The 18483-nt window shown below is 37.6% G+C and overlaps 1 protein-coding gene across 2 annotated transcripts in view; it reads left to right on the forward strand.

The window, feature by feature from the left end:
* The window catches only part of LOC306870113 (ubiquitin-associated and SH3 domain-containing protein B-like), a 36153-nt gene that overhangs the window by 4895 nt on the left and 12775 nt on the right, over positions 1 to 18483 (forward strand). For both annotated transcript variants that reach the window (XM_079417186.1, XM_079417187.1), the window contains exons 2-3: positions 17542 to 17595; positions 17991 to 18177. In XM_079417186.1, coding sequence (XP_079273312.1) covers positions 17542 to 17595; positions 17991 to 18177 — 241 coding nt within the window. The remainder of the gene's footprint in view (positions 1 to 17541; positions 17596 to 17990; positions 18178 to 18483) is intronic.

The raw sequence follows: 18483 nt of genomic DNA on the forward strand, positions 1-18483 counted from the left end.
TCTTTCACAGACCTGTTAGTTTGTCTTTAAGAAGCCCTCCTATCCTCCACTCATTACCTGTATTAATTGCACCTGTTTGAACTCGTTACTTGTATAAAAGACACCTGTTAACACACTCAATCAATCAGACTCCAACCTCTCCACTATGGGAAAGACTAAAGAGCTGTCTAAGGACACTAGGGACACAATTGTAGATCTGCACAAGGCTGGGATGGGCTACAGGACAATAGGCAAAAAACTTGGTGAGAAGGCAACAACTATTGGTGCAATTATTAGAAAATGGAAGAAATTCAAGATGACTGTCAATCTCCCTCAGACTGGGGCTCCATGCAAGATCTCGCCTCGTGGAGTATCAATGATCCTGAGAAAGGTGAGGGATCAGCCTAGAGCTACACGGGAGGACCTGGTCAATGACCTGAAGAGAGCTGGGACCACAGTTTCAACGGTTACCATTAGTAACACGCTACACCGTCATGGATTAAAATCCTGCAGCGCGCGCAAGGTCCCCCTGCTCAAGCCAGCACATGTCCAGGCCCGTCTGTAGTTTGCCAAAGACCATCTGGATGATCCAGAGGAGGCATGGGGGAAGGTCATGTGGTCAGATGAGACCCAAATACAACTTTTTGGTATAAACTCCACTCGCCGTGTTTGGAGGAAGAAGGATGAGCACAATCCCAAGAACACCATCCCAACCGTGAAGCATGGGGGTGGAAGCATCATGCTTTGGGGGTGCTTTTCTGCAAAGGGGACAGGACGACGGCACCGTATTGAGGGGAGGATGGATGGGTCATGTATCGCGAGATTTTGGGCAACAACCTCCTTCCATCAGTAAGAGTCTTCCAGCATGACAATGACTCCAAACACACAGCAAGGGCAACTAAGGAGTGGCATCATAAGAAGCATTTCAAGGTCCTGGAGTGGCCTAGCCAGTCTCCAGACCTGAACCCGATAGAAAATCTATGGAGGGAGCTGAAACTCTGTGTTGCCCAGCGACATCCCCAAAACCTGAAAAATTGAGAAGACCTGTATGGAGGAGTGGGCCAAAATCTCTTCTGCAGTGTGTGCAAACCTGGTCAAGAACTACAGGAAACGTCCAACCTCTGTAATTGTAAACCAAGGTTTCTGTACCAAATATTAAGTTCTATTTTTCTATTGTATCAAATACTTATTTCATGCAATAAAATGGGAATTAATTATTCCAAAATCATATAATGTGATTTTCTGGTCTCTCACAGTTGAGGTGTACCTACGATGAAAATTACAGATCTCTCCATTCTTTGTAAGTGGGAAAACTTGAAAAATCGTCAGTGAATCCAATACTTATTTGGGGTCCAAAGCATATATACAGGTCCTTTTCAAACAATTAGCATATTGTGATAAAGTTCATTATTTTCTGTAATGTACTGATGAACATTAGACTTTCATATATTTTAGATTCATTACAACACAACTGAAGTAGTTCAAGCCTTTTATTGTTTTAATATTGATGATTTTGGCATACAGCTCATGAAAACCCAAAATTCCTATCTCAAAAAATTAGCATATCATGAAAAGGTTCTCTAAACGAGCTATTAACCTAATCATCTGAATCAACTAATTAACTCTAAACACCTGCAAAAGATTCCTGAGGCTTTTAAAAACTCCCAGCCTGGTTCATTACTCAAAACCGCAATCATGGGTAAGACTGCCGACCTGACTGCTGTCCAGAAGGCCATCATTGACACCCTCAAGCAAGAGGGTAAGACACAGAAAGAAATTTCTGAACGAATAGGCTGTTCCCAGAGTGCTGTATCAAGGCACCTCAGTGGGAAGTCTGTGGGAAGGAAAAAGTGTGGCAGAAAACGCAGCACAACGAGAAGAGGTGACCGGACCCTGAGGAAGATTGTGGAGAAGGACCGATTCCAGACCTTGGGGGACCTGCGGAAGCAGTGGACTGAGTCTGGAGTAGAAACATCCAGAGCCACCGTGTACAGGCGTGTGCAGGAAATGGGCTACAGGTGCCGCATTCCCCAGGTCAAGCCACTTTTGAACCAGAAACAGCGGCAGAAGCGCCTGACCTGGGCTACAGAGAAGCAGCACTGGACTGTTGCTCAGTGGTCCAAAGTACTTTTTTCGGATGAAAGCAAATTTTGCATGTCATTCGGAAATCAAGGTGCCAGAGTCTGGAGGAAGACTGGGGAGAGGGAAATGCCAAAATGCCTGAAGTCCAGTGTCAAGTACCCACAGTCAGTGATGCTGGTGTTGGTCCACTGTGTTTTATCAAGGGCAGGGTCAATGCAGCTAGCTATCAGGAGATTTTGGAGCACTTCATGCTTCCATCTGCTGAAAAGCTTTATGGAGATGAAGATTTCATTTTTCAGCACGACCTGGCACCTGCTCACAGTGCCAAAACCACTGGTAAATGGTTTACTGACCATGGTATTACTGTGCTCAATTGGCCTGCCAACTCTCCTGACCTGAACCCCATAGAGAATCTGTGGGATATTGTGAAGAGAAAGTTGAGAGACGCAAGACCCAACACTCTGGATGAGCTTAAGGCCGCTATCGAAGCATCCTGGGCCTCCATAACACCTCAGCAGTGCCACAGGCTGATTGCCTCCATGCCACGCCGCATTGAAGCAGTCATTTCTGCAAAAGGATTCCCGACCAAGTATTGAGTGCATAACTGAACATAATTATTTGAAGGTTGACTTTTTTTGTATTAAAAACACTTTTCTTTTATTGGTCGGATGAAATATGCTAATTTTTTGAGATAGGAATTTTGGGTTTTCATGAGCTGTATGCCAAAATCATCAATATTAAAACAATAAAAGGCTTGAACTACTTCAGTTGTGTTGTAATGAATCTAAAATATATGAAAGTCTAATGTTTATCAGTACATTACAGAAAATAATGAACTTTATCACAATATGCTAATTTTTTGAAAAGGACCTGTATATACACGCAGATTGAATTTATATCGGATAGTAATTATCCATGCTCATTTCCACTGTTTTCACATTTATATTACTTTTTTACAATCTAACACTCCCTTAAAGTTATTCTTTAAAAACAGTTCAAATTGAATAACACTGCTGCATTTTAAGTGAAATAAATCTCAGAATAAATGTCAATTTTCATACTGCACATTATAACGCTGTTTATATTAACTTGTATTAACTTTTATTTTGTCAACAGTATAGAATTGTAATGTTTATAGATTATTCATAATAAACAGAAAATAATTATTAGCTTACTAATTTTCTTTTTGTTCCCCAAAAAAATCCCACATTTTCAGTGTGGTGATCAAACATTTGGACTGTATTTTTTGCCCCTTAAACCCAATTTAATTTCTGTGAAGTCAGAAATATACAGTTTTCTGTGAGAATGATACAGATTTGTATGTTACTATCTAGGTATTTTGCCACAACTGTGTTGTAACCAAATGTGTACAAGTTTTGAAACTGCGTTTTTTTGGGAGGTTTCAGTGTGAGTCTGTGGAGGCCAAACTTATCAGCAGGCTGTGTGTGTGTGTGTGTGTGTGTGTTAAGGTCAGTTAGAGTGGGAAGCTCTCATACATTGGGTGGAAACACTGATGTTTCTGTGTCCCGGCTGCTTAGGGACTCTTTCCAGTTTCGCCTGATGATGCAGGAGTTGCACAAATTTTCCGCTTGAGAAAGGCTGAAGGAGAACAGAGAGGGGGTATGCAATGAGTTTTTAAAGGAGAGTGTGAGTCTGTCTTGAGGTGGAAACATTCAGTTCAAAGAACACCGCATTGTGACGAAATTCAAAGCTGCTTTGTATTTGAAAAAGTTCAGTTATTGTGCTAGGCAAGGGTTTCAAAAAGCAGATGGTGGTATTTAATATTGGCGATACTGAAGATAAAGAAAATCATAGTTAAATGGATATTTTACCAAAAAATGAAAATTGTGTCTTTAGGCTATTTACTCGACTTCATGTCATTCCAAACCCATATGATCATGATCCTCTGGTGAAGATTGTACCCAACTCAAGAAGCAAATGAGTCAAATTCTCAAACAAATCATTAAGATCTTTTTTAGTGAAACAAATCAGCGGATTCATTGAGAAGGTCTGATTAAAAAGAACGATCATTTACAAATCAAATGTCACTACTCCTCTCATGAACTCACCAATGAGACCTGACTTTGACATGTTTTTAAATAACAATACTGATTATGTATCTCAAACAAAACTATGGCTTTAAAAGATTTGGAATAATGCACACAAGTCATGTGGGCCATTTTTATGAATCAAGACAGTTTCATTGTTCTTTCTTTGTAAATACATGATGAAGAGCATGGAAGAAAGAATTTCTGCTTTTGTGTTAATTGGAAGAATGTAAGACATTCAGGTTTGGAAGAACTTTTTTTTTTTTTTTGGGTGAACCAGCCCTTTAAGACGATTGGTTTAAGTAAAAGCAAGCATGTTTAAAGGACTGCAGTAGATCTTTGATACAAACAGTATTTTTTTGATACATGTATATGGTTTGTGTGCACAACGTACTCATGGGCTTTGTAAGAATGAAAGCCAAACGCTTTGTGTTCTGGGTTTGGCCGGGTGTTGGTGTGCACGTATTTGTACATGAGTCATGTATTCTGGCTGTCCATCACCTGTGGGGTGTGTAGATTTGCATCTGCTCTCAGTTTTTAATTCTGTTGCATCGTCTCAACAAAGCTGTCTGATCTCCATTATATTGCAGTACATATTTGTCCATTCTCGGATATTCAGTAATAATCTATGACTCAATGTCTTTTAATGACAACAAAGCCTCTGCTTTGTGTGTGTGGAGTCATCACATGATGAGCTTCTCTCAGAGGAAATATGGGAAGTAGGAAGGCCATGGGTATCTAGAGGCTTGAGCTCAACAGAAAACAGTCAAGGCTTACTGTCCCACCAAATTATTGCAAACAACTGGCAGTTGGATATTCAAAAAAAAGTTTCAAAATGTAATGTTTAGGTTTATTCGGCTTAAAAAACACAGTCTGTTTATCCCTGATGTAAAGTATTTATGTCAGCTAAACCTGAATGAAGATGTCTGTAACTACAGACTTTTTTACATGAAGGCTAATGTTTGTGCTTGACTTTAGAACGGAAAAATCGCAAACAAGATCACTCTCATTTGTTTTTTCCTATACATCAGTGAGATTAAATGAAGAGCAAATGGAATCTTTTTCTGACATCTGTTGCTTATCAGACTTATGTGTGTATGTGTGTGCGCGTGCGTCTATGTATGTATATGTGTGTGTGTGGGTGTGTATATTAGCTTCGCTGTGATGTTCCTTTTTTGCATAGCTAAATCTTTATCTTTATCTGTATCAGTCTCGATTTCTCTGTCTCTATATATATTTATACTGACTATGCTGCTCAAAAGATCTTTTGAAAGAAATTGTTACTGTTATTAGTAAAAATTTATTAAAAGTGTCAGAATGAAGTGTCAGTTAATGAAAAATTAATGTACCATAAAAATCATGAAAAAATATATCTTGGTACTACAAAAATATTAAGCAGCACAAGTATTTCCAGCGTTGATAATAATAAGATTATAATTTTTTTTAAGCACCAAAACAGCATATTAGAATGATTTCTGCACCATGTTAGGATCATGTGACACTGAAACTGGATTAATGGCTGCTGAAAAATCGTTTGGTCTCGTACTGTATCGTGTATCTTGTCAGTGTGTGCACTTGCTTGGCCATTTGTAGTTGATAAACAGGAAAGTGGGTCCAGCTGAATTGAAATGATCATTTGTTAGATTGGTATAATAAAGGTTATTATACCGCGTCAGCGGTCGCGGCAGTCGTCGTGTGAAGCCCTCTTAGTGTGAAGACCAAAGAGTGTAAAGACCATCGACTCTACCGTGCGACTCCACCGGGCAGGGACACCGGCAAGGGATAGTAGTAGCTTTTTATTTAATTTTTTCATTGATATGTTTATTATTGAAATGTTGTTGTTATATGCATGTGTTAATTTTATTTAATTTCTTTATTTTCTTAAATATGTGGGTAGATAGTATTTATAGAGTTGTAACTTTTTAGTTTTAGTTACTTTTTCTTATTTGTAAGTCGCTTTGGACAAAAGCGTCTGCTAAATGACAAAAGTAAAGTAAGTAAAAGTAAATAAAACATGCATTCAAATATAGAAAAATATAACCATTTTATATATTTTTTTAACAATTTTATATTAATATATATATATCAAATAAACAGCCTGTGTATTCTTAAGATACTTCTTTAGAAAACATTAAAAAATCATAAAGATCCAAAATCTGAATGGTAGTGTACATATTTATATTTTCTGTTTACTTCTCCTATGGTTCTTTTGAGGAATAGAATCTGGAAAAAAAATTGTTTCTTAAAAAGATAAATGAGAACTTCAGTAAGTTTCCTGAGCTATACAAGAGCAATCACTGAGAAGTAATATTTTCCTAGTGAAATTTTCTCCTACTGTGTGTTTCGTCTCAGTCTATCACCTTTGGTTATTGTTTCCTAAGAATGCAAATACATGAAATCCCAGCTCCAGATCTCTCTTTCCTCAGCACAGGTTTTAGAAGGATTACCAAGGTTACTTGGTGACTTTGTTATTGATTTAGTTAAATGGACTTACTGAATAAAAACACTCAGTTCTCATTGGAAGTAGAGTTTTTGAAGTTGTATTTTAAATAATGTAATTAATTTTCAATTTATAGGATGTCTTCAAAAAATACAATTTCATGTTTATGAACATTACTCCTACGCTTGCAGACTCCTAGTAAACTCACAGTGCAAAGTTTGTCCGCTAAGAGGAAGTGCCCCATTTCAGGAAGTGGTTTGTGACCTTTAGAGAGCGCCGTGGCTGCTGGGACATAAAGGAACCCATATGTGCTGAGACACAGAGATGTGGGGGTGGAAAGACACATGCACGCTCAAAGCTTCAAATGTATTGAGGTACAGTACATGCATAGACATATGTGCATATTCTAAAATACCATGGCAAAAGTTCACAGAAACTGAATCAAAAGAAATACGTGAGAGATGTGTACACAGCCTCCTCTTGTAGTCACAGCAAATATGAACCGATATATGTATAACCATATATTGGACTGAAGTGTGTAGTGTCAGGTGTACTGCGCACTGAAAGAACAAACAGGCAGAAATGCATCTCTTGATATTCTGTCCTCGCATTTATTCTCCAATTAAAATTCATTTCCCTATAGTGAACTTAAATAGACCTTTAAATTTACCATGCTAACTGTGATTTCCAACATCAACAGTATTTATAAATTTAACAATAGTTAAAAAAAATAGGCTTCTCATTATTAGTTCATGTCAGCTCAGGTCAATTAAATAATATTAACAGATGCAATTTTTGATTTTAATGATGTATTAGTAAATGTTCAAATTAACATTCAATTTTTGCAGTTCTGTGAAAAGATGTTTCTCTTCTCATTTGCACTGTCTCTTCTGGCTATGAATAAACTAATGCTGAATAAATCACAGAGCAGACATGAATAAATCATTTTGAATAATCAAAAATGTTTGGGACATAATGTACTGTAGCTTCTAAAACTCATTGTATTTATTCAGTTCTGTTATAGAAAAAACAACTGTTGTAACTGTGGCACTTTGGCAGAAACCAGAGGCCATAACCACGATTAACTTGTGTATTAGCTGTAGTTAATTTTGCATAATTATCGGAAATGTGTGCTGTGTAACTCCAGCTAAATAAGTAACTGTAACTACACTGTTAAATTGGCTGAAGAAAAGATATATTTAACAACTTATATTTCTTTAAGTGATAGAATTGTAATATACCAATCTATTTGAAGTACCAAACACCATCAGGGTAACACATTTAACTCTAAAATAATGCAATAAATAATGTACATTACTGATAGTAAAATATAAAAATATAATATATGTGATGTATCATGCTGGAACCTCTGGGAATGTCCTTTTGACCTTTTTCATTGTAAACTTTATGGTAATTTATAGATTTTATTTGCAAAAACATTTTGCAGTAAATTATGTGTAATGCAATGCTAAACCATTCACAGGTTATAATCATATATGGTAAGGTAACTTGCAGTTAACAGTTTTTTTTTTTTTTTTTTTTTTTTTTTACAGTGTAATGCGTGGTTTCTGTATTGAACCCCTTACAAAAAAAATACTTTTTTTTTTAATTACTGTGCAAGTTCCATGGTAAAGTCATGATATATCAGACAGGAATACCATGGTACTTCGATATATTTAGTACTCAATAAATGTACCAAAGAATTTGCATGGTAATCCAGTACCATGACCTTACCAGAGTACTTTTTATTTTTATTTTGTCAGTGTCGGTTTTCCTTCACACTACACACAGACAAGCATTTTGAATTGTTTTTACAGTTAGAGTTACGTCTCTTCTGGTAAAACCCTTGTGCTGATTATATTTGAACCGAACCGAACATTTAATCTGAGAATATGAGAACGAAACATTACAGGGTCAAGCTCAAAGTTTCCGGATGATGAGCTGTAATGGAAGGAGCAGCAGTGTGATTCTGATTGTGCCTGTGGAATCGAGACCTTCATACATCTCGTTCTGTCTGTCGTGACATTTCTAAATGGCAGAAATTGCTGTTAATTGTTCAGTCAGAATGAATCATGTTTTAGTCATGCACACGCATGTTCAAACCCATGGTCACACCTAAACACCATACACACACAGTCTTTATCTCAAAGAGTTTCTAGCTCAACTGTTTTATAGGTTTCAGTGAATTCCATTTGCGTACTTGTTCAACAGTAATTCACTGATATAAGAAGCTGTTTTTTTGTTACTGCCTGAGTTTCAATCCCACTTTATGAATCTTGTGATTCTTCTTCCTTTTATGCCCTTTTGGTCCTTTCTGTGTCTGTCTACAGGAACAGTGTCACCATCTGCCCCGTCTCATGCACCCTAACCAAGCGAGAGAACACTCACAAAAGCTGCGAGTGTCTTCCCTGTAGTTTTAACATAATAAGCTGTTAACTAGCGGGGCTGAGAACACGAGAGGAGCGTGAAAAGATCTTCACGGCCAGCCAGCCCTGTTACTTACAGAGGCAGAAGGGCTTATTGTCAGAGGATAACAATTGTGCATGAGGATATCTGCACGGAGGGAGAGAGCAGAACAATCAGAGACATCACACGCTGCATTTGTTATTCTTTCCTCTCATTTTCTCTGTGTGGGATGGAGGAGAACTAAAAAGAATGGAAGAGAAAGAGAGATGGTGTGATAGATCCAAAGTTAACACCCTTCGAGCGCCAAATGCGAGTACAAATTGGTTCTGGCAAGTGAAATGGAGTTGCTCGCCAGTTGGCCGGTAACTAATTTGGAAGCCGCAATAAAATACATGGTTTAAATCGAAATGATCGTCTGACCCTCACTGAGGTAAGTGTTGTGTGCAACTTTTACCTCAGTGGAAAATGTTTTAGAGGTTTTTGTACTCCAAACTCCCTACCAAATGCAACTTCCATTCTGTCAGACAGACTGTTTTAATCGAATAGAGTAAACCATGACATTGCTTAAAAATGTAATAGGCCATTTAGTATGGACAACTTAAAATTGTAAGCTCTTGCTGTTAAACTTGTTTAAAGGGGACATGAACTGAGAAACCAAAATTCCCTAGATCTTTTCACATATAAGAGGTCATTGCACTATAAAAACATCCTGTAAGTTTCAGAACTCTAAACTTTCTCGTTAGTCTAAAAACAGCTTATATTTAAGGCAGTTTGCCAAAACAACAGCTCGTGGAATTTTCTACTCTATGATGTAATAGTGATGATAAGCACCACCTTCGCAAGGAGATCAACGTCACTGCCTGTTTAGCCCCGCCTACCAATTCGCGCATGTAGTGTTTACGAGAGAGTTACGGTCGGTTACTACAGTCAAACTCTCTTCAAGAGCGCACAGTTACCGAGGTTTAAAACTGTTAAAAGAAAAGGCTTAATAAACTTACACACAGATTTAATACACTATGCGTCAATATCTTTTCACTTTGTGCTTTGAACGTTTCTATGCGGAGTGCGGACACAGAGGGCTGCGCGCTGACTCCGTGTCGCTTCAAGCACATCATTCTGCGCACGGGATGTGCATAAGCGCTTTCTGCTGCTCTATATTGGAGCCTTACTTATTATAATACTTTTGCGCAATGAAAGATTATTAACAGTCTTTCTTGTTCTGTCCTATCTATCATATGTTGCTGCCTTCATTACTGTGCTATAGATTTAAAAGAAATGTCTTTTAATTTTATAGTAGCCTATATATTTATATATAAATGTATTTGCTTGTTTTTTTCATGAATGTATTTTGCAATAATTCAAAGAGCAATGCATATAATTTCACCAGATTTAGTCCTACACTTATTCACTTTTATTTGTAAATAAAAATGTTTCAATAGGTTTTATAAAATTATTGTGCACCCATTTTTTCATTTGTTATTTTTCATTAAAATGAAGTTATCTATATGTAGTAGATTGTGTTTAACACACAAAAGAGTAAAACACACAGAAGTATAGAAATTCTACATCGATTTAAAAAAAACTGTGCTGTATCGGATTGGATTGGTATCTGCAAATACTCAGAATTGTCAGGATCGGATCGGTTCTGAAAAAAGTGTATCGTTGCATCCCTAAAGTTTACATCACTATTATGTAATGTTAAGTGGGATGCCTTAAGTGTTTGAGTTTTTCATAACTTTCACAACTGGTTTGTGTAATGAAAGTTTGAGACAAAAGTGTCCAGGAACTGAAATGGGCATCATTGTCTGATGAAATCCCCTCATTATTTTTTATCACTGATGTTTCACATGCTAATTTGTACTGAGGACACCCTTTTATATCTGTGGTTTTGTGTGTGTCTGTGTGGGTGGGTGTTGCGTTGTGTTGTGCTGAATGGGAATACATGCTAACTTACTCCTCTGTAAACAGGAAGTGACCATTTCCCCATAGAGTTTGGAGATTGGGCCAAAGCAGCAAAAAAGATGGCGCAAATACGCACAAACACTGACTTAGAACCAATTCTCAGTACATGTGTTATACATTTTGAACTCCACCTCTCAAGAAAATGTTACAAGGGCTGATTAATAACAGGCAGAAGGATAAAAAAAAAAAACTAGATAAGAGTGCATATTTTTTCATGTATGAATAGTCATATTCAACCCAACCCACACACAAAAGCACACCCAGACAAATGTACTCCCTGGACCAGCCTCTTCATCCCTCTCAAATGCTGCACAGGAAATACAGGTTATAAATAAATCATTGAGTTCCTGCCTGGAGCACTGACCAGAGGGGAAGGGAGGAGGAGATGACCTGTAACACAATACAGACACACACATATATATATATATATAGAAGTTGATGGGCAATCAAACAAGTAAAGTGCGTTTGCGCGTGTGTGTGAGATCCCGGATGCGGAATGTTTTTCACTTCTGATTTCACATGTGCATTAGGTAGACTAAATATTCCTGCTGTTTAACATATGGGCTCTATAGGAGTCATGCGCGTGTGTGTGTGTGTGTGTGTGTGAGTGTGGCCTCACTTGTGTGTTTCTGTGGATGTATGTGTGATGAAAGTTTAAGTGTGTGGGTGGAGTGTAAGATTTAGGGTGTGAAGAAGTCTTCAAAGTGCAACTGTGGAGTTTGTTCAAATGCTGCTTGGAAACCTCTGTAAATCCCTTTGATTAATACGGGTTTATATGTGACTACTGGTTTACCCTATTCTGCAGCTTCAGGCCAACGTTGAGTGGGAAATATTTTCTCTACAAAAGCTTCTGTTATAGTTCTTTTACATATTAACTTCAGAACAAAACAGATGGTTGAAGTTTCAGTGTGGTGTTTCTGCAGTCGTATAGGGATTTTTATGCTCCAACAATAAACACCTTGTACAGTGACACCCGCTTGTGCTTTTTTATACAACAGGGCTTTTGTCATTAACTGTAAAACTCATCCTTGGCTAGGTTTTTTTTTTAAGGAACCGTCTTTGTTTTATTTCCATTCATGACAGAATAGCTCACCAATAACGACACATTTGTGTATGTCTGACTGCACAGGCATCTGAACTTGATTGTGCATGTATGAAAGTCTGAATATGTGTCTCACCATGCTTGGATGTCATAAACCATGCCATATGGTGAGTGTGTCGTGTCCGGAGTTTGTTTGTGTGTGTGTGTGTGTGTGTGTGAATATGCACACTAACTTTGAACATAATTTGGCACTACGTACATGATTGCATTTCTTAATGCGGGTTTAGCTGGGGAATGTATACATGCATACATCTTTGCAATGTTTTTCAGGGTAATTGTGCATATATGTTTATACACTAATGGACATATGGCCGTGTATCATGGGCTTCCCCTTCCCAGCATGCATTGTGGTTTTGGGCCCTGAGGGTTAGTTGGCATGATGACCATTTTCTCTGGGAAGCCAACTAAATATAGAGTAATTGAGCGGTGTGCATAGACTGTGAACTGGATTACCACATACAAACAACACTATACAACACTAGTGACTTCTATAATAATCTTTCAATTTAAATGTAACTTAGGAAAATAAATGCATCAAATAAATACATTTGTGTATAAACATTTTTTTTTAAAGTTATTTAGAAATTATTTTAATAATTATATTAATCAAATGTGGCAGCACATTTATATTGTTATAAAAATTTTGCTACAAATAAATGCTGTTCTTTTCAGCTGTCCATTCATCGAAGTTTCAACATTGCATACGTCAGCAATTTAAAATGATTTCTGAAGGATAATTTGACACTGGGAACTGGCATAGTCGCTGCTAGAATTTCAGCTTTGCCTTCAGAGGAATTAATTCAATCTTAAAATATATTCAAATAGAAAACTTTTACTTTAAATTGTAGTAATATTTCACGATATTATTGTTTTTACTTTATACTTTGTTGTCGCAAATGGTGGAGGATCTATTGTACATCACTTTGCTGCATCTGCAGTGAACATAAATGTAAATGTTTGTTGTTAATTTGCTTATAATGCGCATATATGCATTGTGACATACGCATTGTGGAGTGCCGATCACCAAAGGCTTCCTGTACTTTCAACAGTCTGCATAATCTGTATAATTTCCCTCATCTCTGACGTGTGACTTCTCTGTTCTTGTGTCTTGTCATGGTTTTTCTTGTGAGGTGTGAGGGAAGCATGTCTATATGACTTATAGTGAAATGTTGCTCTGGTTTATTGGTTTTGTTTCATTAATCCGTCACTGAGTAAGTTTTACTGATTCTAAGTTAGTGGAAATTGAATGTCTGTGGTCACATGAGATTGAATGTACTGCAAGATTAATCATATTTCCACTGATTGCTCATTGCTGATCAGCAGACAAGACCTTTCTGTTGTCTTTTAGTGAGCTTTGTTCAAACCTCAGACTGCGTTTTCAGTTTTACTCTGAGGTTTCAAACCGATTCACGCTGCACAACACCCCATTTCCCTCCTGAGAGTTAGACAGTGTGTGATTTTTAGAGCTTTTATAAAAAGACACTAATTAGATTTAGAAGATAATTTAATCGGCTCCGGAAAAAAGCCTTTGAGATGTCAGCTGACACATGAGGAAATGACATAGTGAGTTTAGCGTGACCTTAGATTGGATTATCTGTCGTTTTACGGTATAGCTGCGAGCTGAGGAAATATCATCCTACACATGAGAACATTATGTGCAATTATCTGTACCAAGTAATGTACTTGCACTAACTGTGAATGTGTGTGCCTGTATTAGAAATGGCCTTGAACAAATAAGTGGGTCTGTGACCTTAAATTATTGTACCTAGTCGTGTAAAATAGCTTATAATTACACCTTTTAGTTCTATGTGATAAAAAGAATAAAGAGAACTAGAGGCAGAGAGGAGGCTGTGGCGAGTGTTTTATGAACTGAGAGAGATAGCACACATTTCCTTTTTCATCCCAGTTGTTTAAACCACAGACCAAGTGATATTATTTTCCACTATGATCTTTTTAAGCCAGACACCTGCTAAATGAGTCAGACAGAGCATTTGTGAGATGTTTAGTTTGTTGATAAATTCAGGGGTTGCTCTTTATGCATACAAATCAAAACGTTTAAAATATACACTACCGTTTGTATATATATATATATATATATATATATATATATATATATATATATATATATATATATATATATATATATATATATATATATATAAAAAATGGTTTGAAGTGTCTTTTTTTTTTTTAATCACAGCATTTTAAATATATTAACTGTAAATTATTTCACATGATTCTTCAGAAATCAATTTGATATGCTGATTTGCTGCTCAAGAAATTTATTATTATCAATGTTGAAAACAGTTGTCCTACATAATTTTTTTTTTGTGGAAATCATTATACATTTTTCTAGTTCAAATAACAGCATAAATTTGAATTTGTGTAACTATGTAATTCTTTGCTGTCACTTTTCAACAATTGAATATAGATATATATATATATATATATACACAGGTCCTTTTCAAAAAATTAGCATATTGTGATAAAGTTCATTATTTTCTGTAATGTACTGATAAACATTAGACTTTCATATATTTTAGATTCATTACAACACAACTGAAGTAGTTCAAGCCTTTTATTGTTTTAATATTGATGATTTTGGCATACAGCTCATGAAAACCCAAAATTCCTATCTAAAAAAATTAGCATATTTCATCTGACCAATAACAGAAAAGTGTTTTTAATACAAAAAAAAGTCAACCTTCAAATAATTATGTTCAGTTCTGCACTCAATACTTGGTCGGGAATCCTTTTGCAGAAATGACTGCTTCAATGCGGCGTGGCATGGAGGCAATCAGCCTGTGGCACTGCTGAGGTGTTATGGAGGCCCAGGATGCTTCGATAGCGGCCTTAAGCTCATCCAGAGTGTTGGGTCTTGCGTCTCTCAACTTTCTCTTCACAATATCCCACAGATTCTCTATGGGGTTCAGGTCAGGAGAGTTGGCAGGCCAATTGAGCACAGTAATACCATGGTCAGTAAACCATTTACCAGTGGTTTTGGCACTGTGAGCAGGTGCCAGGTCGTGCTGAAAAATGAAATCTTCATCTCCATAAAGCTTTTCAGCAGATGGAAGCATGAAGTGCTCCAAAATCTCCTGATAGCTAGCTGCATTGACCCTGCCCTTGATAAAACACAGTGGACCAACACCAGCATCACTGACTGTGGGTACTTGACACTGGACTTCAGGCATTTTGGCATTTCCCTCTCCCCAGTCTTCCTCCAGACTCTGGCACCTTGATTTCCGAATGACATGCAAAATTTGCTTTCATCCGAAAAAAGTACTTTGGACCACTGATCAACAGTCCAGTCCTGCTTCTCTGTAGCCCAGGTCAGGCGCTTCTGCCGCTGTTTCTGGTTCAAAAGTGGCTTGACCTGGGGAATGCGGCACCTGTAGCCCATTTCCTGCACACGCCTGTACACGGTGGCTCTGGATGTTTCTACTCCAGACTCAGTCCACTGCTTCCGCAGGTCCCCCAAGGTCTGGAATCGGTCCTTCTCCACAATCTTCCTCAGGGTCCGGTCACCTCTTCTCGTTGTGCTGCGTTTTCTGCCACACTTTTTCCTTCCCACAGACTTCCCACTGAGGTGCCTTGATACAGCACTCTGGGAACAGCCTATTCGTTCAGAAATTTCTTTCTGTGTCTTACCCTCTTGCTTGAGGGTGTCAATGATGGCCTTCTGGACAGCAGTCAGGTCGGCAGTCTTACCCATGATTGCGGTTTTGAGTAATGAACCAGGCTGGGAGTTTTTAAAAGCCTCAGGAATCTTTTGCAGGTGTTTAGAGTTAATTAGTTGATTCAGATGATTAGGTTAATAGCTCGTTTAGAGAACCTTTTCATGATATGCTAATTTTTTGAGATAGGAATTTTGGGTTTTCATGAGCTGTATGCCAAAATCATCAATATTAAAACAATAAAAGGCTTGAACTACTTCAGTTGTGTTGTAATGAATCTAAAATATATGAAAGTCTAATGTTTATCAGTACATTACAGAAAATAATGAACTTTATCACAATATGCTAATTTTTTGAAAAGGACCTGTATATATATAGATATAGATATAGATATGGATAGTTGACCTATCAATGTGTCCAATGGTGTGACAGAAAAATGTGTAAAAAAAAAAAAAAACTGTAACATTGAAGATAAACCTCTCTCATGCTATTTGTAACTCTATGAATGAAGATAGATTTTTCTCATGTAATTTGTATGTTAAGTTTTTTTTTTCCTACATTTTTGCTATGTCACACCATAGGACACAGTCCAATTTTTTATTTGTCAACTACCCTTATATATATAATGTGTAACAATTTAACTAATTATTTTTAGTATCTGACAATAAAAAGAGACTGCAGAGTGATAGGAAAAACATAAACGACAGCTTATATGGTTTTGTGTTTATGCAAAAAATATTTGATGGGTTAGACTATAAGTATTCCACTGAACTGTATATTATATATCACTTGTTATTATTTGTATATAGATAAAGTTGGGTCCAAAAGTCTGAGACCACTGTTAAGAATGTCTGTATAATTGTCTATTGGGGAATTATAATTATAATTGGGGAAGTCGTGGCCTAATGGTTAGAGAGTCGGACTCGTAATCGAAAGGTTGCGGGTTCGAGTCTCCGGCCGGCAGGGATTGTAGGTGGGGGGAGTGAATGTCCAGCGCTCTCTCCACCCTCAATACCACGACTGAGGTGCCCTTGAGCAAGGCACCGAACCCCCAACTGCTCCCCGGGCGCCGCAGCATGGCTGCTCACTGCTCCGGGTGTGTGTTCACGGTGTGTGTGTGTGTGTGCATTTGTTCACTACTCACTGCTGTGTGTGTGCACTTGGATGGGTTAAACGCAGAGCACCAATTTCGAGTATGGGTCACCATACTTGACAATACGTCACGACTTACTTACTTACTTACTTATTGAATTGTCTTTAGTATTTTGAGAAAAAAAAAAGTTTCATAATAATTAATATATGATATTTAAAGTATTTGTTTTAACGAGAGCATCACTCTTGCTTCTAGAACTCCACAAGTTAGTGAAATTGGATCTTAGATTAAGTCACATAGTAAATGACACAAATTTGCTTATTTAATTAGTGACCTCTGTGTTGTCTTTTGTGCCTCACTGCATGTGTTTCAGCACTTCTTGTAGGGGGCTTTGGCACACATGACCCTCTTTAAACTAATCCGGAGAATTAAGCCTCCTCAATATTCATAAATGTCAGTAAACAAGTGATTATCCAGCTTTCCCAGTGTTGCTCTGGGGAACAAGGCATGGTTTTAGAGCATTATCACTGAGTTTGTTTAGCCTACGTGTGATTTCATGCACGATAAATGATATGTTTCACATACAGAGATAGAAACAATAGAGGAACATCTTTGTGATATCAAATTTAGATCTCTGAGAAAACTCCTCAGCGCTAATGTACTGATAAACATCCTCCGGAAAGGAGGCCATTGATTTTGTGACCAGTACAGCAATTGAGCTGATGTCTCCCCCTCTGTCTTTTCTGTTACAGGCTAAAAGCTCTGGTTTCGACTGGGGGCAGAAATGTACAAGCAGCCTGTGACTGGTGAGTGCCCAGCCCACACACATGCGCCATGACCCATGTCGTTTTTGACTGCCGTTCATTTCAGTTGAACCGTGCTGAGCCACAGACACACTTTAAGCTTTGAAATAATAATGTTGCATTTTAACTCCCGCACGGACACACCCACTGAAAGAAACATTACACTATCAGGTGGGCTCACATATAATTGTAAACTCAGCTTCATGTGCACTTTACCTTTTATGGTTTACTGCTGCCCTCTGTTGGCAGGGAGTCAGAATTATTTTATCATTGAAATGTTCTTACTTTAAAAAATTAAATAAAACTTATTGTCCTTAATCTCAATCCTAAACAAGTGTGAAAACTGCTCACCTGTTCATAATGTCTTATCAAACATGACACGAATATCTATTTTGCAGGTTGTTCTCTCATGTGGATGACCCGTTCCTGGACGATCCTTTACCCAGGGAGTATGTGTTGTACTTGAAACCCAGCGGTCCTCTCCTCAACCAACTTTCCAACTTCTGGCAGCAGAGTCGCATCACATGTGGCAAGAACAAAGCCCACAACATCTTCCCTCACATAACCCTTTGCCAGTTCTTCATGGTTAGAGCACTTCATCTATATATCCAACCATATCTTTAAAGTTTTTTGCATGGTTACGGTGACCCAGTAGTACACAACACAACAAAATATCCACGACACAACTGAAACAAGCCGCAACACAATGAAATTAGCACAACACAATGGAAACAAGCTGCAACAAAATGAAATTACCACAACACAACTGAAACAAGCCGCGACACAACGGAAACAAGCTGCAACACAATGGAAACGAGCCACAACACAATGAAATTAGCACAACACAATGGAAACAACTCGCAACAAAATGAAATTACCACAACACAACTG

This window comes from Barbus barbus (genome assembly GCF_936440315.1).
Source record: "Barbus barbus genome assembly, chromosome: 5".
Taxonomy (NCBI): Eukaryota; Metazoa; Chordata; class Actinopteri; order Cypriniformes; family Cyprinidae; genus Barbus; species Barbus barbus.